The 24,909-nt window shown below is 45.2% G+C and overlaps 1 protein-coding gene across 5 annotated transcripts in view; it reads right to left on the bottom strand.

Moving 5' to 3' along the window:
* Positions 1-24,909, bottom strand: part of KCND3 (potassium voltage-gated channel subfamily D member 3) — a 113,696-nt gene that overhangs the window by 14,131 nt on the left and 74,656 nt on the right. For all 5 annotated transcript variants that reach the window (XM_027444753.3, XM_072028257.1, XM_027444754.3 and 2 more), the window contains exons 3-4: positions 16,584-16,746; positions 2,764-2,865 (exon numbers count right to left, since the gene is read on the bottom strand). In XM_027444753.3, the coding sequence (XP_027300554.1) occupies positions 2,764-2,865; positions 16,584-16,746 (265 nt within the window). The remainder of the gene's footprint in view (positions 1-2,763; positions 2,866-16,583; positions 16,747-24,909) is intronic.

The following is a 24,909-nucleotide window of genomic DNA, read 5'->3' as shown; positions in this document are numbered from 1 at the left end:
GTGTGTTCGTTCTGGTGCTAATGAAAGGAAATTCTGGCACGTGTTCCGGAATCTTGAGCAGCCCTTCTCTCCCCGTTTATTAGTCTGACTGCAGCGTTGGAGCTGGGGGATGTTCTGGAGCAGATTTTTTTTTTCCCCCTCAGTTAAGCCCTCAGGGTGTCAGACTGCTGGGCAATCTGCTGGACGCTTGTAAAACAATTATACATTGATCACAGTACTGTGTGATTGCTAATGATGAAAGTGATAATATCTCATCATGGCCACATCATAATTGCACTTGGAATTGCTGCTGGGTACCGAAGAAGCCCAATGGCAATCTGGCCACGTGAAGTCCGTTCAAGTTAGCATGAGTCCTGGGCACGGTATCAAAACGGGATGTGCACCTGACCAATGAAGCAGTTTGATACTAATTTGACTGAGGGATGTACACAGAATGTGGATAATACTTTGGTCCCTACTATAGCAACTGTACAAGTCACATTCCTTCCTTCACTTTTTTTTCCAGCCTAAAAATTTGGCCGGCTAGGCTGTGCTGTCATTCACATCTTGTACTCTCTTAAGAATAGTTTGTTCTGCTGCCATAAAATGAAAGGACACAAAATCTTGCCTTGTGGAGTTTAAGTGGTCGTGTACACCTTTCTGACAAAGGGTGCCCTGCAGATCTGTAGTGATTTATTGCCCCTGTCCCTGGGTGGAGAGATGTCTTGGTTCTTGAATCAGGAGCTAGGGTAGCCACAGATCATTTCCTGGTGATGCAGATGCCAGGCATGGCTTTGGCAGGTGTCTTGTTCTAGTCCCTGATATTCCTGTGTGGCACAGGCAGATGATAGCTCTGCCTGCCTTCCCCTTCGCCTTTGCTTTTGGCTGTTTCATCTGGAAGTTCCGTAGGGTGGGGATATTTTCTTACAATGTAATAATAGAAACATATATAACATTTGGTGCTCCCAAGCAGAGTTCACGGATCTTACTGGGCTGTGGGGAAGTTGTGTTAACGTTTAGAGCTGTAGGCCCACCAAAAAGCAATTTGCACCCAGGAAAGCTTGGGAAGGCCTGCTCTAGGCGCTAATCTATATCTAACTTTTTAACGGGTAGAAGAAATCCTTTAGAGACTCTTCAGAAATGTTTTTGTTATCTTTCCTGTGTGTGCAACAGCTTGGTAGCCAACAAAAAGACCCTTCTTCCAATTATTTTTGGGCAGGTGCCAGAAAATGAACCCATTCAGCCAAATATTGCTCTCAACCTCGTACATTTTGGATTTAAGCATTGGTGTGTCAGCTGCTCTCCTGTGAGCAATCTTGGCAGGGAGTTTTGGTTGATGAGAGATGTGAGGAGATTCATGTCGGGATGACAGGCTGGAAGATCAAGTGAAAACTGTGTCCATGCTAAGCTCCTCTGGCTTCTTTTTTTCTTTTTATAGAAATTTAAAGCAAAAGTCTAAATTATAGCCAATTTTTGGACTGTTCCTGAGTAATGACACAGTAGACTCAGCTGCGGTGGTGTCCCACTCCTGAGCCTTTCCTTGGTGGGGATTAATCTCTGGACTACCTGTGACCAGTCTTCATGGTCTCAATATTTTCTTGATATAGAAACTTTCCTTGAGCTGCTGAAGAGCAGCATGTGGTTCAAGAACCACAGATTTTTCCAAGCGTCACTGCCATTTGTTGAGCAGGGACGTTATTTGTGTAGTTATTTGTGTAGATGATCGAACTTGTTTTGTAGGGGAGCACAGAAACTGATCCAGGCATCCTGCCTTCCCACTCCATATTTCACGTAAAGTATGTTTGAAAGCTACTCCCAGTTACAGAAGACCAGACTCCCTTATCTAGGTCTGCACCGAGAAACGTCCTACCTGTAAAACCAGGTGATGCACACCCTGCTTCTGTGTGCTGGACCCGCTGATCTTGGGTAGGAATGGGCTCAGGTCCTAGCAAGCAGCTTGTAACACCATGAGCTTGAAAGGAGTTTTCAGCTTTGATTTTACAAATGCAAACATCCTGGCAGGGATGTATGCCAGGGAAAATAGACATTTGAAGGATTAGGCCCCAAGTAGGGATGCACGAACAAGTGCAAGGCGGCTCTGGTGGCTCAATTAGGCATTCTTCGTGTCATTCCTTGCTCCCCACCTGTACGAAAGGCTGCTTTATTTGAAATGGAATCCATGAAATGTGCTAATACCTGCTCTGGTGTTGATCAGGCTTAATGTAATAACCTGCTCTCGTTTTCCCTGATTCTGCTGAGCAATCTGATGCACTTCCATTTCTTCTTCTCGTGAATAGCTAATATTAGCCTCCAGATGCCTTTCTATTAAAAATAAACCCACCACCAAACTGTCTGAAACAGGAGCTAGGGAATATTTTCCTGTCCTGTTAGGCAGATAGTCCCTGTTAGGGAGAGACTTCTAAAAATAAATAACTATATGTTGAACGACTGTGGATATTTATAGCCCAGGCAGACGCTGGGTGGTCCAAAGCAGCGCAGCTCCCACAGCTTCATCACACTGAGGTTTGAACAAGCTGTGAACGTGGCCTCTGCTGGAAGGCCAGATCCTTTCCCAGCTCAAGAAGGAGCCCAAGGAAGTATTTTTTCCCCTGCTCCAGTCCTGCAGTTGGACTCAGCACATGCAGTAGTGCAGGTACAGCCCTCCGGGGAGGCTGCTGTGCTGCAGGGCCAGTGATGCGGGTGGCAATGGGGAGGGAGCCCAGGGACGGGTGGGAGCAGGGAGCTGCCCAAACTCACGGATGGAGGCGTTTTGTCTGCACTCACCGTCAGCTCGAGGGCTTCGTTCAGGAGGCCGTTGCGCTTGCTGTGCAGGTAGGCGTTGGAGCTGCCCGTTTTGGCCACTCGAATCCTCGCGAGCCGGGCTTTCTGTGAAGGAGACAAATAAGCTGGATTTACACTTTGGCACACCAAGCGGTCAGGCCTGTGCTGTCTGTACCAGGACGAAGGCAATGTCAGGATCTCACTGTACCTGAAAAAACCTGGGGATGAAATGCAGGGGGTGTGTGGGCAGGACAAGGCTGCTGGAGAGAACAGCAAGCACAGGGCTGTCTCCAGGGCCCAGGTGACCATGTAGATATAAAGAACACAGCTGACACAGTGTCAGTGGCCTTTCCAGAGATAAGAAGCAAGTTCCTGCAGCAAACACACGGACACCTGGTACCCGATGGTGGTGGAGATGCTGCTGAGAGGCGTTCTGAGGGAGCGGAGCTGGGAGATGCTTGGTAACGTGCTCACTTACCAGTCAAGTAGCAAAGATCCTTGGTTCATCAGGAAACACTAATGAAAAGTCTACGTTCCTCATCCTGCGGTAAACAAAGGCACTTTATTTGTTCCTTTTGTCCTCTGCGCTGGCAACATTAGTTCATTACCTGTGGTATCTGACAACACAGGACTGTTTGTCCCGAAACATGCATCTCTTTGGAGAATGACAGAATCTCCAAATTTCATTCTGCATCAGCACTCTTCTCATTTTTATTTATCCCTGACCTTCTTGACATCTAGAGGAACAAGTTAAATGATAAAAAGCAGCCTGGAACAAAGCAAGCAAGAAAAACTAATAAGGCCCTCTTCTCTTTTGATCACACAGGTTTTTTAGCTTTCCAGTTAGTCTTTTCAAATGTTGCCTGCTTCTCTGTCAAGTGCTGATTTGCCTTTTTCTTTTCTCCTGTTAATTTATGACTCAAACACCATTAAAAGTAAATACATGAAATAGCTGTGGCTATTAAAAATAATTACATTGTGCTGTATTTTAAAATGCTGCATAATCTTTTAAATAACATGGAACTCGTGATTTTCCTTTCTAATTAGAGGTGCTAATGGGTATACACTGTATGAACAGTAAAGCCAAGAGGCAAATATCTGCAGTGGGTCCAGAGAGTGTAATAATTCTAGGAGCTCTATTACTGCACATGCATGAGTGACTCTGGCCCTCAATATTTGAAAGATTTGTTTAACCTTAAAGAGCTTCTGCTTAAACAGGCAATTTCTTAGAAAACAACACGCACAGGATGGTGCTTTGCAGCCTTAATTAGGAGTCACAGACTATGAACAGCCTGAAAAATAGACATGCTTTTTGGCACCCCAAAATGGGGGCATCCGAAATTGAATTTCTTTTCTAGATTTCACCTAGATTTCATTGTCCCATTTTAATGTTAATACTCCAAGTATATGAGCGTGAAATCTGATGAAAATTACTCTATACTGAAGATGCAACAAGAATATGAAATTTGATCTTCATTTTTTCTGAGGTCTTTGCAAATTTCTTTAGGACCTAAATAGGGACTGGTCTCAGACTGGAACCCAGAGCAAAAAAAATCAGACTAGAAGCTAGGAGCTGCAGGTAACAGCCAAGTCTCAGCCTGTGCTCCATGAGGTTTACTGACACTGGTGTAACTCCTGAGTGAACCTGCAGATGACTTAGGGGAGGGAGTGGGGATAAGGGATCAAAGACTGGTCCTTTTCTTAATTACGTGGTACTTTCTCCCTGTTAGTTACATTGTCATGTGTGTCTGTTGCTATCCACAATGATCTTCTCTCTTCTGTAATCAGGGCTGGATGGTGGATCCAGTGATGGTCTTTACAGTGAGTCTCTGGCAACCACAGAAGACTTTTTCCTTCCTTTTCCTTTCTGTGCCTGACAGAACATCAGCTCCTTTTGCTGCAGGAAGTGTTCGGGTCCCTCAACCTACCCACCTCACATACAGCAGGAAAAGTTCAGTTGCTATCATCGTCGGTTCAGTCAATTGTTAAAGTGGATTCAGTCTTAGGCTCTTGTAATGAACATTATTCCCTTTGCCTTCAGGCTAGCAGGAGATCAAATATTAATAGCTGTACTCCACATGGACTGGAGATGGTTCGTTTCTGAGGTCTGTTCTCTTTTCTCCTTTGAAACAGGGCCACTAGCTATCTTAATAATTAAACCCCATAGCTTTTGTAGTTTAGAACAGACGTTGTTATTTTAAAAAATGTCAGTGGGGCAGGGCAGAAATTAATCCTATTTTCCTTACACAAAAGACTGTCTAGGATAGTCACATCACCTAACTCTGTGCCCCCATCATGATTAAATTTGGTAGATATCTTGATTAAGTCAGCTAGAGAAGTTAATTAAAATTGGTGCCTAAAATTGGTTTGGCCCTCCAGATAATTTCCCAAGTTGGACTAGAAACAACTCTAAAGCTATGGTTCACGGTTTTTATGTGAAAATCTGTTTATGTGTAAACGTGCATTATTTACAAAGTATGTCTATCAAGTTGTGCGAGCTTCACAAGATGTCTAGGTAGGTGTTTTGTGTTTCTGCAGGATGCAGTACTTTAATCACACCTGAGAGCAGCACAGCAGCTCTCCCCTGGCATTGCAGTGGAGGCTGGACACCGGTCTGGGTGACTGAGCTGAATGGATTGTGGGCGAGAAGGGCACCTGGCAGCACACTTACAATTTGGGTTACAGACAAAGCAGGTAAAAGTTGGCTGCTTCAGCAGAGTTTTGTTTGACGTGCTGGGATCCATATGTCTGGACAGGGCAGGCCAGCAAAGGTACGCTTGGACAGATAGGGGAAGAGTAAAGTGCAGGAGCAGAAGCCTTGCACTTAGGGTGCCCCACACAGACTTCGAAGGAGCAGTGTTTTGTAGAGGACCCTACACTATGTACTGACACATATTTAACTGTCCAAGATTAGGCTGGTGGGGTCTTCCAAATTCTGCCAGTTTGTAACGCTTGTGGGGATGCTTTTGTTATTTCAGCTCTGTTTGCATGCCTCAGTACTTCTGCTCTGCAGGACAGGAGAAAGCCAAGTGCAGGACCATGGGTTTTTGACCATCTGCAGCAAATGTCTTTGGAGGGGATAGCTGTCTTCTGCATCTCATCCCACAAATGTGGCAGACTAAAGGTCATTAGGGCCAGGCCTGAGATCACTGTTACTGAATATAACCCCTGCACAGAGAGTCTAAAAAAGGAAAGAAAACGGCACACTGTGTCTGCATGTGGAGTGGTAAGAGGAGTTGCTAGGAAACCACAGGATCTCAAAATGCATATGACCTAATCTGGAAGATAATTTATATGATGAAAATAATAATACTAATGACAGCCACTTACAGGTTGGAATGATTAATTTGGTTATCTTAGTGCCCACGTGTTTCTGAGAGCAGGGTGGAAGGCAGGTCTCAATAACTTCTGGCTCCTTGCTGCTTTTTAAGAAACTGGAGACTGAATAAGCAGAATAGCAGAGGAGCCCTGCACGTGTAGAGCGCTGAGATAGGTGGTGAGGATGATGTAAGGGGCTGACAGCATCCTGGGTACCTGCATTATCCAAAGGGGCTGGCAAAGGAGAAATAGAATAGCATGCCTTCACTGTTCAGCTGCGTTGGAGAAGGGAAAGAAGCAGGAGTTGCAGGCTAGGAAAAATGCTTACCAGATGGCAGGCCCAGGAAACAGCTAATTATTATTTATTAATGATTTTCATCTAGTTCTTATGGAGATAATGTTCGCTCTTGATTTATGTGGTATCATAAACTATTAAGTTACAATCTATGACATAATTTCATATTTGCCAGACATCTTCAGCTTCCCAGATCTTCTGCGCCTTTGCTCAAGGAGATGGGCTGGAGCACACGTATGTCAGGTCCTGGATGTGCAGGTCCTGTGCCCCCTCCTGCTCCCTCTTTGGGCTGGAGCTGTTATTAGCATTATTCCTCCCATCCAACTTTATCTGCTAAAACCACATGAAGAGCATTTCTGGCAGAAAATGCAGCTACATTGGATATTTAATAGTGCCTCACATTTTATCTCCCAAGCAATTAGTTTGAATCTGAGCAGTCCTGTTGGTGACTGCTGCAGTGAGTCCAGGGATGCAGTACGTGTACACCGCTGGTCTTTTACTGCTGACACAAAGCTTCTCTCAAAAGTAATCAACGGAATACTTTTGATCTGATTTTTATTTCTAGGGTACAATATCAGAGCCATTCAGTAAATGCTCTTTTTTTCTTCTTCTTCGTGCATTTGTCTGCATCGGATGCTAGTTTGAGTTTGCACTTGAAATGATCTTGTCTTTGAATTTTATAATAAAAGTAGAGTCCAAAAAAAAAAATAAATTCAGCAAAGACTTCAATTTGTACTCCTGAGTGGTAATTCAATACACACGTATAACTTAGAAAAGGGATGAATTCAATCTTCATCTGGTGGAAAACAGCTTAGCTCCTCTGTTCTGTTGGGATAGTTTTCCTTTGCAAGTGGAAAACAGAAAATTCTTCTTTTTTGAAAAAAAAAAAAAAAAATACTGTCTAGAGCAGACAAGAAATTAAATGAATCTACTGCTTGTGGAGTGCTTTCCTCAATATAATCATGCGACACTCATCTGTCCTACTTATGGCTCCGAGAAGCTGATATGCCATCTTTAACAAAGCTTGGAAACAGGCTGGACTGCCAAATTAGGACTCGGGGTTATTACATGCGTTTGAACAGTGAGCGAAATAATAGCTGTTTAAAAAGCAAATGGCCCATATAATAAGTACTGGTTGTTATTCTGCTAACCCTGGCTCCATCTGGCTATTGCAATAGGCGACGGAGTTACAGCAGAATTAGAAAAGTCAGTTTCTGCAGATCATCTTTCTGTCATCTTAACCTTTCTGAGAAACGAAGTACGCACATTTGGACTTCCCTTCCTCTCAATTCTTTACATTAAGCAGCTTTTGAGCCAAGTTTAAATATTCTGTCGCTTTTGCTTTGGGGGAGATATTGTAGAGCTGCATATGAAAATTAGACTGTGTAGAACTCATTATATTCCTATATAATTTGATAGAACCACTTAGAGTCAGACCTTGATCTTATTTTGGGCCTCTTCATTACTTTCCAGAGATGAAAGATTCCCCTCCCCTCCTCTGTGGCTCTCCTTTTAATCGTACCTTACCCTTGGCACCATTAAAGCAACAGAACATCATTTCAAATGCACTATATCGTTTAATCTTTTCCAACACTGAAGAACATGATGTTCAATCTATTTATAGAACAATGCACAGAATATGGAGTTTAATGGATCTCAACTTCTCTACTAGTCATAGATACCCTAGCTGATGAAACGGAACTTTGAAAAGAGTCGTAATACACAAAACTCAAATTGGGAAATGCAAGACTGTCAGGAAGTCTCTGGAGCACCGAGGCCAGTTCTCGCCTACTGCAAACCTAACAAGCCCTGGCTTAAAATTAGTAAAGCTCTTACTCCTATTGGGCATCTACTTTAGAACCTCATTCTTCTATTTAAAAAAATAGCTTCTGATTTCCTGCCTGCATGTATTTATCGCCAGCTTTACTCAGTTGCCATTGTATTGACGTTTTCTTTTTACGTAGACCGTTCCCTTTCTGGTGTTTGCTGCTTATTCATTCTACTGCAAAGAACAGAATAAGCTTCATTTTTCCTGGAGTTTGATAATTCTCACTTTATTCCTTTGCTTGACACTTAAAAAGTAAGGTTTTTGCAAGGTCATTTCCTATTTCCATCCTCTATAGATGCCCTGCATATTTCTCGTTTTTCCCCAGCTACCCAGCCATCTACCCAGTGAGGGTTGTATTCAGACCCTGATCTCTGTAAGAACTGACCATATGGACATTTTTTTCTTTATTGAAAGCCATGATGGCAGAGCTATGTATGAAATTCAAAGCTTGCTGTGTGCTGAGGTTCCTGTGCTGCTAGTCCAGCTGACAAAGTTAGCTCCCTTCACTTCTTAAGCTTTCCTATTAATATAGTAATTGAAAATAAAAACAAAACAAAAACAACAACGCTGCATATGCTTTTGTCTTCTTACCGCTATAATAGATCTCGGAGCTCAAGTTAAAGTCACTCCAGGGATGCATGGTCAAAGAGGTGCAGTTGCAGTGTTCTGGGAATATGTTATAGTTCATTAGAGTTGGAAGTGAAATGTCATGGGGTTTAAGCTAGGGTGTTGGAATTTGTTTAGAAACATTAATAAGTGTCTTCTGAAGAAAAAAGCCTCATGTTTTCCTGCATCATTGACGGAGAGCTTGCTGTTCTCTGTTGTTATAAAGGTTCTTGGTTTCAGAGAAAGCAAAGTATGATGAATATCTGCCTGGGATTTGTCTGTCTGTCTCCAGATCTCACTTGTTATAACATCCTTCACGCAGCTCACACCCCTAATTAATAGCTATAAACTATTCAGGGGATGGAGAAATTAACAGAATTTAATCTAGTGTCAGATGCCAATTTACTAGGCCTGATATATGAACAGTAATTAATGGTGTGGAGGCTTGTGATTAGCTACAAAAAATGGAGGCCATCACTTCAGGTAGTGCTACTCACACCTTCCACGGGAAGACAGAGGAAACAGGAGGAGAAAAACAACCACAAACCTTCTTATGAAACTTGGGAGAACTACCTAAACCTGTACAGCTCCCAGTGGAATGAAGCACCAGGGGATGAGGAGGCAGCGGGGCTGTTTTCCTGCTTTGTTGCTGACTCATTAGCAATTAGCGCACTTGGCTCTGAAGCGCAGGTACCCACGGGCAGCAAGTGGAGTGGCCGGTGTTAGGCTTTCCTTGTGGGAGTTTGGGCAGCTCCAGCCTGGGTAAGGGCAGGAGCTGTGCTCGGTGTCACTGCTCCGTACTTCAGGCTCTCAGCAGTAATTGAGAGAAGTGTTGCTGGCTGGCAAAGGAAAATTATTCCGAAGTCATCGGATGACAATAAAGTTGTGCAGTGCAATTGGCTTTCGTACTGAATCTGCTCTTAGTTGTTCCTCCTGGTTCTGAGGTCCCTGGGGACAAGCCTCTTGCAGCCGGCTTTTGGAAAAGAAAGGTCCGTCAGAACCTTTCCCCTGGTCGTATTTGATGAGTGGAGGCTTATAGAGGAATGTGTGTCACAGCTCGCATCTCTACGACAGCCACAAAACATTGGCTGCATGCCTCGCTTTGGCAAATATCGAGGGAGAAACCTGCTTCTCCTGCTATATCGGGTGCTGCAGCGCTCCCTGGGCTGTCAGCAGAAAGCTGTGGAGTTGTCATGGTTACTCGCTTCCCTGGCCTTGGTTTGCATTCCAGCGTCGTTGCACGTTCCTGCTAGAATGGCTCCTAATTGTCCTGACTCAGTTGCTAACGAAGCCGATGTTTCATATGTGGACAGAAATGGGCTGGCTGGCGGCTGGGTGCTGGAGCTGGTGGACAATGTGGAGAATTGCTCCTTATTATTGTATTTGTTTGGAGTTAGTGCTGAGTTCGGGCTAAATGGCTGCGCTTACCCGGAGAACAGGTGGCTCAAATTGCCACCAGGCACCGGTCTGCATAGCAAACAGAAGAGTTCTGCTCGGCTGTGACAACCAGGAGAAAAACTATTTCCTCAGGAGCAATTTGTCTGGGAAATCGAACTCCTTTTTCTTCCCGCAGAGTACTTGCAGGCAGACCGTGATTTCCGCAAAAAGATATATTTTTTTGAAAAATGTCAGGAAGCTGCACGCATGCTCCCTGCTCTGCCAGCCCTTGCCATGCTGCTTCCCCGTGGCTGGGCAGGGATCCGCGTGCTGCCACGCTCAGAGAGAAGGCAGGAATCACCAGTGTGACAGCTCAGAGATAGAAATGTAAAACCACGTATAAACAGCATTACCACAGGATGGGTTCAGTTTATAACCTTGTGCGTGAACTAACTCTAGAAGAAGCCACTGAGCCAGTAAAGGAGCGGATTTATCCCAGTTTTATGCTTGAGAACACCTGAATCACAGAGAGGGAAGCACAGAAAGGTGTGACAGTGCTGCAACATCCATGTTGGTCAGAACGACAGTGGCTGTAGTGGGGAGACAGGAGGGTGGCAGGCTCCTGTTTGTGCCTGGAGAGGGCCTGCCTTGTGCAGGTTTAGAGCCTGATCCGATGCTGAAGTTGTCCGCACGTACCGCTTGATTGGATTTTCCTGACCTCTGAACAACAAAGGCTTGCTCTTGCTCAGACTTTGCAGACCACGGCTGCGGGGTGGAGTGGGAGGAGGGCAATAATGGGATTTGGGACTTCTCACATTGGGCCATCTGAGACGGTTGGGAATGGTTGCAGAGAATTTCTGCAGAGGCCCTTGGGTGATGTGCTGGGAGGCTGCAGGGTTTTCCCACCTGTCTGACACATGTGGGGAGGGGACTGCCCTCCCAGCACCACGTCTATGAGGACGAATGCTGCTCCTCACTTGCTAATCACTGGCAGGGTACAAATCAGTTTCAGCAGTGATTTTTTCCTGACCCAGTGGATATATCCATGGTGCTTAATCTGGACATAACCACGCGTTGGAGGTGCACTGGCACAAGGCTGTGGCGTTCAGCACACAGACTGGGAGCTGCACAGAAGCTGAACAGCACCAGCCCGCTTGGTTCTGCATTGCTGAGGCACAGTGGCAAAATAACTGCTTAGCAGAGGTAACAGCAAAGAGTCTGATCGCTAGAAGCCTGTTCCAAAGTGGGACGGAGCTTCCCAAGGCTTTTGGCAGAATGTTTTGAATGCAGGTCTCCAAGATGAGGCAATTTCAGATAGCATTTATTTAGACATCTGGGATGAAGCCGGCAACATCAGCCACTACAAATCCTACCAACTGTGCTACGTAACGAGCCATCTGGACACAGCCCCCAGCCCGGCCTTCCAGCAGGTGGGGAGAGGAGGCACCACGGTCCTGGAGCAGCCACGGAGCCCCCCAGGGGGATCGGTCGGGTTCTTAAGCACTACGGGCACTGCCTGGTCAGGACTGGGATGTGATGGACTGCAGACATGTGGCAGTCTGATGTAATTTGGGAGTCAGGGACTTTGAACTAGCTGAACTGGCGGAGGATGCCACTTGCTTTTGTGGGTGGTATGAAGGAGAAGAGGATTGATCCTTGGTTGATTGGTTTCTTTTCCCTGATTTGTATTATGGAATGTGGCAAACAGGACAAAGAGGAGGAAGAGGTACCTACCCCAGAAAAACTGAAGTTTCTTCTTTAAAAATAAAAGTAAAAAATCTCTTCTCCCTGTCAAACTGTTAACTATCAACAACAACAAAAACATATTCCACCCAGATTCATTGTGGTTGAAAAAAACATGTTTTTTAAATGTCAGCCAGCTCCAGTTTTAACCTTATTGTTTCTCTCTCTCCTCAAGTTCCCAACCCCATCCCCTGCTGGGAACTGAGTCATGTTCTGTCGCTGAGCTCTCCTTAGACAGCTCAGCTCTGCTCGAGTCACTTTTTCTGGCCGTTCTGTTCCACGCTTTGAAGTTCGCTAACCCACCTCCAAAATTTAGGGTGTCAGCTGAAAAACAGAACATTTCAAAGCTGACTCCCCTGCTCTGTAGAAAATCAATTATTATAATGGCCTTGTTATTGACAGGTGTGTGGGCCGCCTTTCTCATGGGTAAGACGATGACATAAATCTAGCATTAAGCATTCTCTTCGTCACCATCTTCCCTCTCCAGCAGCTCTGCTGACTGCAGTCCTGTTTTCCATGCCTCTGGGAGTGACGGCTGGGTCTGGAACAGGCTGTTTCTAGCGTGCCTCTTATGGAACAATCAGAAAGATATTTGCGTCCTTACTCTTCCTTTTGGCTGAAGCCCCTTTTCAGCATCTCCATAGTTACCTCTTCGTCCGCCCGCAGTCACAGCTGCCTGCGTGCAGCCACCTCGCCAGCAGTCCTTGTGGTCTGGAATAACCTTCCTCCATCTATCTCCTCTCGGCGACTTCCATCTGAAGATGTGGCTTCTCCCTCCCCGCCTCATTGCTGTCTCCTGCTGTTAGCAGCTCTGTGATTGAGTGCTTTAATTCACCCGCCTGGCAACGCGTCCGCTGCTCTGCTCCACCTAGGCTGTGCCATCCACTCCTTGATAGCCTATGTTGCACTTTTCAGTCCTGTGCTGCAGTTTTATGTGATAGCTGCTATGCAAAAATATTTGTCCTGGGTGGACCTTTCCTATCCTAAACGTGGGTGGTTGGCTCTTCCCTGGGAGAGTGCAGATTGTCCATGTAAACCATGGGAGAGCAGCGTGCTGTTCTGGGACCTGGCTGCACCAAGCTCCAAGGCCGTGTCTATTGCATTACCTGGTGGCCTCAGCTGTGCATTTCTCTACTCAGGTGGGAACAGCATTGTGGCTTGGGGTCATGTTTGCAGTGGCTAACTTGTAAACAACAAAGTGTTTTGCTGCCAAAGGAGCAGCGTGCTCAGCAGCTGCTCCTCGCTGCCTCTGCTCCTCCTTCCTAGGGCTGCAAAGTGGGAGCTGTGCTCAAGCCAGCTCCGATACTTGTCTGCTTCTTCACGTTGCATCTGAACTGCAGGCTGAGCGGCAAGAGGGACTCCAGCAATACGTGAATTACAAAGTCATTCAATTGTCAAGCCTTTTAAGTGTCAAGTTCTCCTTTAAACCCAGAGACTGTGACATTCAGTAAAGAACAGCATCGTTTCAATGTCAGGAAGGTCTATTCTTAGCACATCAGTCAAAAAGAAAAAAGTCTTTGGGGGGTGGAGGGGAGCAACCAAAAAACAATTTTGCCAAAATGAGCCGTGTCAGAAATGATCAATTCATCCTCCATTCAGAGTGACCTGGTCCTTGCTGCATGCCAGAGGACAAAATTTGATGACACAGCACAATAAATTAAGATTACCAGATCTTCTTGTAATTAATTCTCTTGCAGTGCAGGTTTGGCAAGGAATAATTTATCTCTGAGGTGATTAAAGCACCAGTGGTGGTTGTTTTTTTCTTTTTTCTTTCCTTGCTGTTCTCCCCTTTTTTTCCCCTCCCTCTCTTTCTTTTAGGAACACTTTTCCTCAGTTAGTAGAAGAACAGGTGCTGGTGGTAACAACCCCCCTTGTATTTTACTCATGCTATTTAAATGCCTTTTCCTCAGTATGAGTTATGAACAAAATAATAAACCTGATCCGTAACCTACTCTTCAAATGTACTTGATGTTGTAACAGGTATGATTCTTGGAAGAAACTGAAGTTCTAAAGCACTCATCCTAACACCCTAAAATTATTTACTCCTCAACTAAAAGAGAAGAAGAATTTATTTAGCACCTTAGAACCTTAGGAAGATGTCTGTGTTATTTCTTCCAAGCGGTGTCTCCTAACTCTGCTCACAGAGATGCTGTTGGTGGGCGTATTCAAGGGCTGAGAAGGTGCAAAGAGCTTTCTCCAGCCTTCTCGAAAAAGCCACGTAAATGTCTTTGTATCTTTAATTAGATGGGAACAGAGTTCTATTACTAAAATTTTCTTATGGCTGAAGAAGAAACTGAGTCCTCTGGAGGGTGACGCTGGTAACGGACTTGTTCCAACACGGACTCTCTCTGTGCCCATCCTGACCATCTCCAGAGAGACATCGCGGCATCGCTGTCATCAGTGTGCTTCTGTCTCTCTTGCTCTCCTTAGTATTCATGCAGTGATGATCATGTGCAAATTACTCACACTTTTGACTTGAGAAAACTTTCTTAGCCCAGAAATTCATCCAATATCAAGGGAATTAGAAATTCAAATGGGGAGAAATCATACACTATGTGTCAATACAGCAGACCTTATAAAAGCTGCAGTCAATCATATTGGCATCAAAGGTGGCGGTGGCACGTTTCCTTGCCACCAGGTGCATTGCAGTCCAACAATAAAGGAAAAAATGAATCAGAACAAAAACCTTTGGTATGCTGCCTGCCCGGGACAGCGTCAGCCACAAGCACTGATCTGGAGTCAGCTCTGGAGCTTCTTTGTATTGTCATCCGTGGCTATGCACAAGTCCTGTTTGGTTATTTGTCTTGCCCGTTTATCTGCCTGGGCTGTACTCTAAAGCAAGTTCTGTGTCTCAGCATATTTACGTACTGGTTCAGTAGAACAAGTGCTTTCTCTTAGTCTTCATTTCTGTAACTGGGCTGTTGTGCACTGGCCCCTTAACGAACTTCTATGTGCATGTTTCTTTTTAGAAATGCTTCTTTTAGGCAATATTTAAGAGTTTGAATGGGAGCAATTGGGGTCTATTTTTTGTTGTTTGTTTTTCTTTTATATATATATATATATATAAATTTATACATTTGAAAACACAAAATGTGTTGCTAACTGCAGAGGAGCATTTGTCCTTATAGCTGCTTAGAAGTTACTGCATTGACCTGTAAGTTCACCATACAAAGAAATCAGATGTTAACGGGCTGAGGTTTTGTTGCTGGTTGTGTTCTCTAAGGTTCTGGATTTATACTTTTAAACACAGAATGGAGAGTTTACCTGTCTTCCAGTGATGCAAAGCTAAATTAGCTGTTAACACTGAAGTAGTAAAAGGTTGTTGTAATGCTTGTAATGCCGTCCTGTTTGTTACCTGCCAGGTTACATTTCTGCAGCCAACATCCCGATAAAGGGTGCTGTCTGCATGCACGCTGTTCGGTGAAAGAGATTTTGTTTAATTTAAAGTGGATGTAAGTGCTGCTGAAAGGTAGGAGGCTGACGCAGCTGAAGAGTGGAAGCTACGACCCAGGAAGCTGCTTTACAAATCCACAGAGCATTTCTCTGTGCATGAGAGAGAGCAGACAGTGTGAGGGAACATCTGGTGGTCCTCAACAGAAAGGACTCGGGGCAGAGATGGAAGCTTACAAACACACCCCTCAGTGTGGCTTTGCCCTGATCTGGAGTTTGGATTTCTTCCTCTTCTAAGTGATAACGCCAAACCTAATGCAGATATAAATGTAAATCCCAGCACCGATTTACGGAGCCTGTAATTCATTCCTGCGCGATTCTGCCTCTCTGTTACTCTGCTCATGTGCTTTGCCTGCCAGATGTTGTGGTTTTGTAGGTCTTGTATCTCAGCGCTCTGCTGTCAGCTCCCTGAGATGCGAGCAGTAGGCAGGACCCAGCTGCTTGCCCCCAGCAGAAATGGCACATCTTGCTGCTACTGCTCGCCAGCAGATCCCCTGGGTCTTGAATTTCTGGCAGACAGAATTCCATCGGGAGAACTGAACCAAACCTTTAGTGTACAGTTGTTGTAAAAACCTGATTCTGGTTTTCTTGTAATTTAGCAGGCTGAAATGGAGTTATAATAATCTGTTATACTTTGAGTGAATCAGTAGGTTTATACTGGTAAAAACAGAATATCCGGTAATCCCCTAGCATTTCCAGGTTGTTGGGTTTTGTTTGCTTGTTTTTTTTTTTTTTTTTTTGTTTGTTTTTTGTTTTTTTTTTGTTTTTTTTTGTATTCTCAGTGTATTCTTTCTATGTTAGGTGTGTGTGTAGCTGATAACTGTGTGTTTCTGGGTGTGTGTCTTCAAACCTCCAGGGCAGAGAGGCAGCAGGAACCAGACAGCCAGAAAGACCAACAGCTCCCTTTAGTGAATTTGGGGACACTTAGGGTGCCTCTATATGTACGTATTTATTTCTCACGTCTGTGACAGAGTGAGCAATAAAAGCCGTATTGCTTCTGACAATGAGAGTCCAGGGTTCAAGTCCCTGTTCGGGTGGTGATGATTTATTTTTTATACTTTAGTGGGTGATACTGGTGGGAGGGGGATGCTTGGACCAGATATCTTGGTCTATAAACCACCCTTTATGGCCCTACAACGTGTAGTGCATCCAGTACCCGGCGTGTGCAATGGGTGAGCTCGTGCTGGGGCGTGGGTTTCGGCTTACCTTCTGCGCTCTCCTCTTGTCGGCCCGCTGGTTCTGGTGGTAAATTCGGCTGAAGTTGGAGACAATGACCGGAACGGGCAGAGCAATGACCAGCACCCCACTCAAGGAGCAAATGGAGCCAAATATCTTCCCGGCAATTGTCTTGGGCACCATGTCACCATAACTAGAGGGGAAAGAACAAAAAAGGGGAAGCCCCTCCTTCAGACCAGTGTGGTGGCACCAAAAGCCTGTTCAGGTTCTCTGAGCGAGCAGCAGCGTGGGTGTCCAGGTGAGACAATAAAACAGAAACCTGCCATACAAGCAACACGTCCTGTGGATTTACACCACGTTCTGGCAATGGATTGAGCTACACCAAAGAAGGGTGCCCTGGCTGCAGAGTGCCTGTGCCAGCCCAGGCAGCGGCTCAGCATGTTAAATTCATGCCCTCACTCATTCAGCACCTACCTCTCCATGTCAATGAGCTCTAACAAAGTTTGTCTGCGTGTACGTCTGCTTGTGACCAGTTCATGTATTTTCATTCCCTTGTACCGAGGTGCAAATGAGGACTGACTGACGCTTGTGTTTAAAGATGCGGCAGTTTCCTTGCCATCTATGCATTCAGAAATACGAGGTGCAATAAAGTCTGCATTCGGTAATGAATGAATTCTCAGGAATGAGTCCAGCTGAAAAATGTTAAGACAAACTTCTGCACCGAGGCTGACCCAGCAATCTTTTCATTAACTATTGTAATATGTATGTTAAATAATACCGGCAGAATCGGAGATGAAATAATCCATTTTCTGCAGATGGGAGATCCTGCTGGCTTAGGTTTTTTAGGTTGCGCATGATAAATCACTGCTCTGAGTGCTTTTTTTGCTGTCTATATTTTCACTCTGCAAATTGCAAAAGCTCTTTGTAGTGGTTTTATACTTAAGCTTTAACGTTTCCTTCTGTAAAGGCAACCGATGTGCTTATGGCCACTCGGCAGTGCAGTAGGAGCGAGTGTGGCACTTGTTCCATAACGCTGTGTTACAGTGAAGGTAACTGGGATTTTGCATTTTGATTTACAGTTTGGCCTGTCACAATCCCCGTGTTTTATGCCAGGTGATGGGACCTCTTAATTCTAACCGACCACGCTGTTGCTGACAGCTCTCCCATCTCACAGCACAGCCTCTGATACCCAGTCGGGCAGCAGCTGCTGGCAGTGCAAGCGTTGCTGCCCTGCCTTCAGCAGATGCAGAGGAAACCTCCGCAGGAGGCTCGTTCTCCCCTGCCGTTTACCCTCTTGAAGCGACTTCAATGCTTTCTTCTGCACATGGTTGATAGGCAAATAAAAACCCATCCAGAAAGCTGGAGGTGGGCTGCGCTGCGTTCTGATCGTGTAACAAAGAGCTCGTTTGTAGCTAATGCCCTCAGAGTATGGTGGGAGCACGATTAGCTCAGCCGCTGCCTGAATTTCCAGGAATTGTTTCAGGGAGCCAGTTATTGCGTGCTTGTGTGCAAGTGTGTATTAACATCCGAATTCAGGGAAGTGATTTTCAGCTGGAGGAAAGGGAAAAGCAAATGGCCAAATAACAGGTTTTTTATTTGTTTTTGTGTGTGTGTCTGTGTGTTTTTTAGAGGGGTTGACACCAAACTGGCTGTGTGCAAGCCTCTGGAGTACAGGAATTCCCAAAGCACCTTTGGGGCTCAGGAGGTCAGGCAAAATCCCACTGCAAGCAGGTTTGTCTGATCTGGTCACAGCCAGGAGTGGAAGGGAGGACCTAGGCACTGCAGCCTGCTGAAATGTTGTAGGGGACAGGGAAATGATGCTGAAGTCTGGGCCTGAGGAAGATGTCCCTTGTTTCAGGGAGCTTGAGATCTGGAAGGCTTCTGGTTGCTATCAGATGGCGTTTGGGATTTCCATGCTTTTCTTTGGGGTATTTTGGTGTTTGATGGAGCAAATACTGAAAATTAAAGTGATTTATAGCTGAGGTTTTATTTTTCAGACATCGCTAGCTAATGCTTAATTATTCCAAGCAGAATCCTTCTCCTGTGCTCACCTGCCCTGCGCGCACTCGCGCTCGGAGTGCCGCGAATCGATGCCGTGCTATTTACGTCTGTTAACTTCCCAGCTGCTGCTGCTTTATGCAAAGATAGTTTAAAAGCTCTTGCTAAGTGACAAGGTCTTCTGCCTCATTTAACACTGTTCTAAAAAAATCTTTCTCACTTTTTTTTTGCTACTGCCCCTTAACACGATAGGGCTGACAAATTAATCATATGCCTCAAACATGATCTCAGTGACCTGGAGTATGGAGAGAAAGCCCTGCTGTGCATTTGGAGGAAGTATAATAAGAAATGTCTGCCTCTTGGTCTGCCTTGTTGAGTTTTGTTCTTACACACAGACTGAGAGTTACCTCATTACTTGGGACTTCAGAGAAGTTGCTTTAAAACAGGCAGGATCTCGGAGCGCGGAGACTGATTTTTCTGGGGAGGTGCAGGACTTTATTTGCAAAACTGTTGGGAAAGAGACAGTGATGGCAAATTTTGCACTGGCTGGAGTAGGCTGTGCAGGAACGAGACCTAGAATTTCTCCGCTCTGACACTGACTCCTCTGGATCTACTGCAGAATTACCTGCGGAGAGGATGTGCTGGGTTGGGCACTGGGGGCTGCATGGCACAGCACGTGTTCGCAGCCATGGTTCTGCCTTTCCTGGGCTACTGACCTGCAGTGCAAGTGTCAGTGGTACTTGGAAGTGTCCTGGCTTTGTGCTCAGAGTAAAATCCAGCTATGCTTCTGGGGAACTTGGGCTATTTTTAGATGACCTATTCTTAAAAAGAAAAATCCATTCAGACTTTAAACGTTTGGGGTTACCTCCAGGTGCGTGCCCCTGGGGTATGTGGGTCAGTGCAGAGCACGGGCGTTACTCAAAGCTGCAGGACAGATTGTTCTGTGTACCCCTCCTGGGTGTCTTACGATAAGCAAGAAGAACAGGGAGGAATACAAAACTGGCAATGTTCAGACCTGAATCGCATTTTAGCAGTGGGGAAGGAGCACGGTGCAGGATGGCTCCAGGCACAGTGTCTTGGGGAGCTTGGAGCAGTGGCTGCTGCAGTGTTAAATGCTGGGGTGACAATTTATTTTTGTCCTGAATGCTACCACAAGTGCTAATGGCCACGTGGCATATTTATAACCGATATAGTGCCAAATAATCTCAAATATTGTATTTCAGTTAGTACTAATTGAGCATTTTAAAACCAACGTTTTTTAAAATGGAAGGAGAGAACCCAACTTGCCTATTAATTTGTTTAGTACAAGGCAACTTGTCACCTCAAAAATTTCTGCTACAGAAGGTGCATTTTAAGCAATTCATCAATAAGCTCATTAGAGCAGTAAGAAGATAAAAGAGTTAGGAAATGATTAACATTCAGAGGGCCTAACGGGATGTTAGAGCCTGTGATGCAAACAAAGGGGGCTGGAAATTCAGTACATTTTCCTGTGACCTTTAGGAAGTCATTTCAGCTTTTGGGACCTCAGCTCCCCCTTGATGAAATGGCACTTGGTTATTTACTCCTCACCTGCTTGGTTAGATGAGGCATCAAGATCCTCAGAGCCCTAACTGCCCCACATGCTGAATGTCCCCAGCACCTAGCAGTGCCACTCCGTTACAAATTTTACTAATGCGAGGTGGTTTACAGAGAGCTGGAGTAAACAGCCTGCCTGTGGCTCCAGGCATGCCCAGGGATAAATGCTGAGAATTGGCTAGGTTAGATGCGGAACATGCCTAGAGATAAACATATTTCCTATTTATTTTGCCAGGAATCCAGTTAGATGGCAACAGATTTGAGCGGTTTTCAGTTGCTGGATTTGTTGTTTTGCTTGCCGCCCGCTCTAGGGGAGCTGCCTCTGCTGGGGCGCGTGAGGGTGAGGGACCTTTCGGAGGGGCTGCCCTCGCTGTCGTGGTACCCCCAGTGCTTGGTGCACTGAGAGTGATTCTGCAGTTCCTACACATTTATCCCATGCTTAAAATGACCTGGCTGCTATTTCTCCTGTTTTCGTCTCCTGCTGTCCCTTCAAAGCCACGTTTCCTTCCAAAGAAGCTCTGCGATCACTGGGGCTCTCACCCACTGAACACATCATGTAAAGTGCAAGTAAAGCCTTAAACAAAGCATTGGGAAATTACCTTTAAATGGTCACTCTACAGCCTGGAAAAGACTATGAATGTAGAGTTTTCTTATTTTATTTATTTGTATTGGACCTTCTTTGTTCTTTGGATATAAAAGGGGTCATATGTCATTCACCCTAATTAGTAGCTATTAGCCTTGACAACTTAATGTGCTGTTGTTTTTCTCCCTGTCAGTACAGAAAATAGAGGTCACTGCTTCTGAGTTCTGGTTTTAGCAGTAGAGGTGTCTGGACACTGCTTAGCTCCTCCAGCTGGAGACAGCAATAAATAAGGTGCTGAACAGCTCATCAAATGACTCACTCTAAAAATAGACTCCCAGCAGCATCTCTGATGATCCTTTCTCTGTGCAGCGTTCACAGCCCTACAAACAGGGAATTGTCAAAAAGCTGGAAGCTTGTGTAGTACGGGGACGTTAGAAGGTGCTACAGCAGTAAGGGCTCTGCGGGGACGGTGAAAGAACTTTACAGAGGATGCTCTTTTCCAGCAGCCTGTTTTATTTGCCAGCTTTTCAGGCAGCATGTGTATAAAGCATGCACCTGGGGAGGGGCTTAACGTTCATAAAATTCTGTTATTGCATCATTATTGTTTCCTCTGGTTTCTCTGGATGCAGGGGAGGTAAGATGGCAGTTGCTGACTGATCAGCCTGTATCCCAGCACCTTCCCTCTTACTAAAAGACCTATTTTGGGGCAGAGGGAGGCCACAAAGAGTAAGCAGAGCACCAGGTCCAGCACCCAGGGCTTCCCCAGGGCTGGCTCAGGGCAGGGCAGCACCACCCCACCGAGCACACCCCGGGAGCTGCTCCGGGTGCCCAGGCGTTGTGGTGGGGTCGCAGAGCCAGCGTGGGGACCCCTGGCTCCTGAATTCGCGTGGTCTTAAATGATCAAAAGACAACCGTGCTTTTTCTGGTTGCTGTGTTGAAGCAGTCAAGGGACATTTCCTGCCTAGTGGTGCAAAACCTTGTGGTTTTCACACGCAGTCTATGAAAGCTGCAATATCTCATGAAGAATGGAAACAATGCTCCTCCAAATGATTTAGTGTTTCTGCATCATACTGGCCTTAACAGCTCTTTGAGAGTTTCTTGCTCATTGACTTTTTGCCCAGCACAGCAGAATCAGAGGAAGGTTTCCCTCCAGCCTTTAAGCTTCTGCTTTTAGGACGGTAAGGGCAGAAAAACAACATTATGTAGCGTGTAGTGGAATATGATTTTGAAAGCCTCTTGCATAAGAGAATAAAATATGGAATTAGCATGTAGCTTTCCAGGTGCAAGAGATCCTCATCTATACTGGAAGTAAATCACTGTGCACTGTTCTTATTTGCAGAAAGGGGGAAAAAAAAGGTCTAAAATTCAGCTAGAATGTTTCTGTTGCATTGAAAGGCCGTGTATGGTGTGTTTGACAGCTCAGAGGAGTGAATGTCCCTCCATTTAATAGGTACAAGTCCAACACAATCACGCTAACGCTGCTTTGAACCCCCAGTGAAACAATGATCGTGTCACTTCCAATGATACAATGAAAACAGAGGCAAATATTACTCAATATTACTCATTTCTTTCTTGGTTTTGCACGTGACAAATGAGCAGGGATTTAAATGCAGGAGCAGTGATGGAGCGCTCCTTGAGTCTCAAAGCTTACTTTGTCTTGGGCTTGTTTCGTGGCCTCAGCAAACACAGCTCTGCTTTCCGTCTGATTTTTCTATGTCTGTAACAGGGATCAAGATATTTTCGGAGCTGTCCCAGACAGGTGTAGTGAGGATTGATTAGTTAATGCTGCTAGGATGTTTTGAAAATATAGAAGTTTTTTTTTTTTAAAGTGTTTTGTGGACACAGACTGAGTGTCAATAAGGGTAGTTTGGAGCATTGTCAGCTTTTCAAATACTCTAAGCCTAGGAAGGCCACGATGTGCTGGTGAATACCCGAGGAGCCTGATGTGAGACTTGTGCCTCCTGAAAGAGCGTGCTGTAAACAGATCCACGACGGCTTTGGAGCAAGCAAATCTATAAACAGGCTGTCAAATGACAGACTTGAACAGCAAATCAGCTGTGTCTGGGGAAGTACAGAGCCTATTTCATGCTAGGTTTCTTTTACATTAAATATCCTTATTTTCTGCCTTGTTTTGAGGTGGGCAGCTCCCCAGGTGGGTATTCAACTTCTGCAAGATTTGGCTTGGTTTTGTACTGGTATTTTCTTTTTCCCTGGCATGTTTTATTTCTTAATGTCTACATGGATGCTCTTGTCCTCCCTAGATATTCTGCTGGATTTACAACCAACAGCTGAGCTGCGAGGGGATGAGTTCTGTGGATGTGTTTCCGTGCTAGCGATGGGTGCTTATTAGCTTCAGTGCTTAGATTTGTTGGGATATTTTGGAAAATTGTGGTTGGCAGTTACCTAGTAGGAGGGGTTGAGGTAATGTTGAGGAATGATTTCTCTGAGCAGATGCAAGTTCTGCTGCTTCTCTACCCGCGAGCATCAGAAAGGAAGGCAGGTTTCCCTCATGGCTTGCTCAGGGAGGAATTCTCCTGGGCAGCCCATCCCAACCCTCCTCAAAGCCACGTGAAGGGGTCAGGCTGACTTGGGGGCAGTTCCTTGCTCGTTCCTGTCCTTGCACGAGAAAGGTGACCAAACTGGGAAGGTCTCTGATAGCAACTGGTAGCCTAAATGTTCCTTACAGCAGCAGCAGAGGCTGCCTAAAGAAATGGGAATGTTTATGTAGACTCGGGAATAAACCCGGTACGTTATTTAAGACACTGAGGGTTGAGAATACTCAATGTATGCACACGCTGGTTCCATTTATTCTTTCTGGCTTGGATCAACTTCTCAGCCTGTAGGCTGTTAAAACAGATGGTCTGAATTTGGGTAACATTCAGACCTTGAGTTGAAGCTAAAAATGGAATTTCATTGGCAAGGAAAGTAGGTCAGAAAGCTAAAGCCCCTAGTCCTAAAATGATGAAAGGCTTCTAATCAAGAGCCCTCTATTACCATTCATTAAAAGGAGCAGGGGAGGAATCACTGTTAGGGACCATGGTGAGAGCACAAGCCCCCTGCGTCCTGCAAGGAGCCCAGCAGCTCTGCAGCCGTGCTGGTGCCGGAGATGTGTGACCGCTGCCCCGGGGCTCCTTGCTGCAGGGGGACACGAGCGGCTTCGTCTGCATCAGCCGCAGGGAGGAGAGCTGCTCTGCACATCCTCTGTTAATACCTTCCACACTAATAATCCTTTCCACACTGATTCTGTCATCCACCTGACTCAGGTTCTGTGACTTCACCGCCCCCGAGGCTGCCGGGCAGAGATTTCTTTGCTCATTGGGTGCCAACACTTGGAAATCTCCCCTCCTTGTAGCCACTGGGGCTTATTCAGAGCAAATGGGGAATTTCTTCCCTTTAACACAACAGTCCCAGCTCAGCACATTGCTTCAGCCCTTGCTTTGTGTTAAGCACGTTTAATTCCTGTTCAATTAAAAGATGGCAACGTACTTGTTCATATATTCTTTAAACGTTACTGAGATGCATTTGTTCTTTATGTTTTGCAAACCCAAGCTAAAGTACCGTCATTACTCCTCGCCCTTTCCCCCCAGCCTACTGCTAGGAATTAAATTTCTCTGAATTGAGAATTGCTTGCATTACAGCTCTGCCAGCAAATGCGTTTTTAGAGAGAGTGTCAGAGACCTCCTGTTTCCTCTCCCTGAACGTTGACGTGGAGCATCTGCCTTGGTCTCCAGCTGTCATTGTCACAGTGGCAGGTAGCAAAAGTAGGGAGTGAAGTCTGAACCATCCCACTGATCTGTTCAACTCAGGAATCATGCAGGGTAATTGTCTACTGCTTACCAGAAGTAGCAATTTACACCATCATTAAATCTCATTAAAGAAAAATAGATGTTTTCTTTTTTATGGTATCTCATGTTTCTACATGACCATCTAATAAAGCACTAGCTAATTTTTCCATGAGAAGGAAAACTTAAACTGTTGATTTAACAATTATTTAGAGAAAAAGGGGAATTGAATTTTATGTAGAATCAATATAAAAAAAACTGAATTCCACTTTGCAGCAAATACCTCCAGTCTTAACCTCCACGCTGTACCATCTGTAATGTATATTAATTCAGCTCTTCAGGGGAAGCTTTATTCTTTCTAGTTCTCACAAAGCTGATGTATCTAGCAAAAAGTGAACGCAGTTTTCTTTTTCCTCAT

Source organism: Anas platyrhynchos, chromosome 27 (assembly GCF_047663525.1).
Source record: "Anas platyrhynchos isolate ZD024472 breed Pekin duck chromosome 27, IASCAAS_PekinDuck_T2T, whole genome shotgun sequence".
Lineage (NCBI taxonomy): Eukaryota > Metazoa > Chordata > Aves > Anseriformes > Anatidae > Anas > Anas platyrhynchos.
The sequence above is the reverse complement of the archived record's forward strand: the minus strand, read 5'-3'. Positions and strand labels throughout refer to the sequence as shown.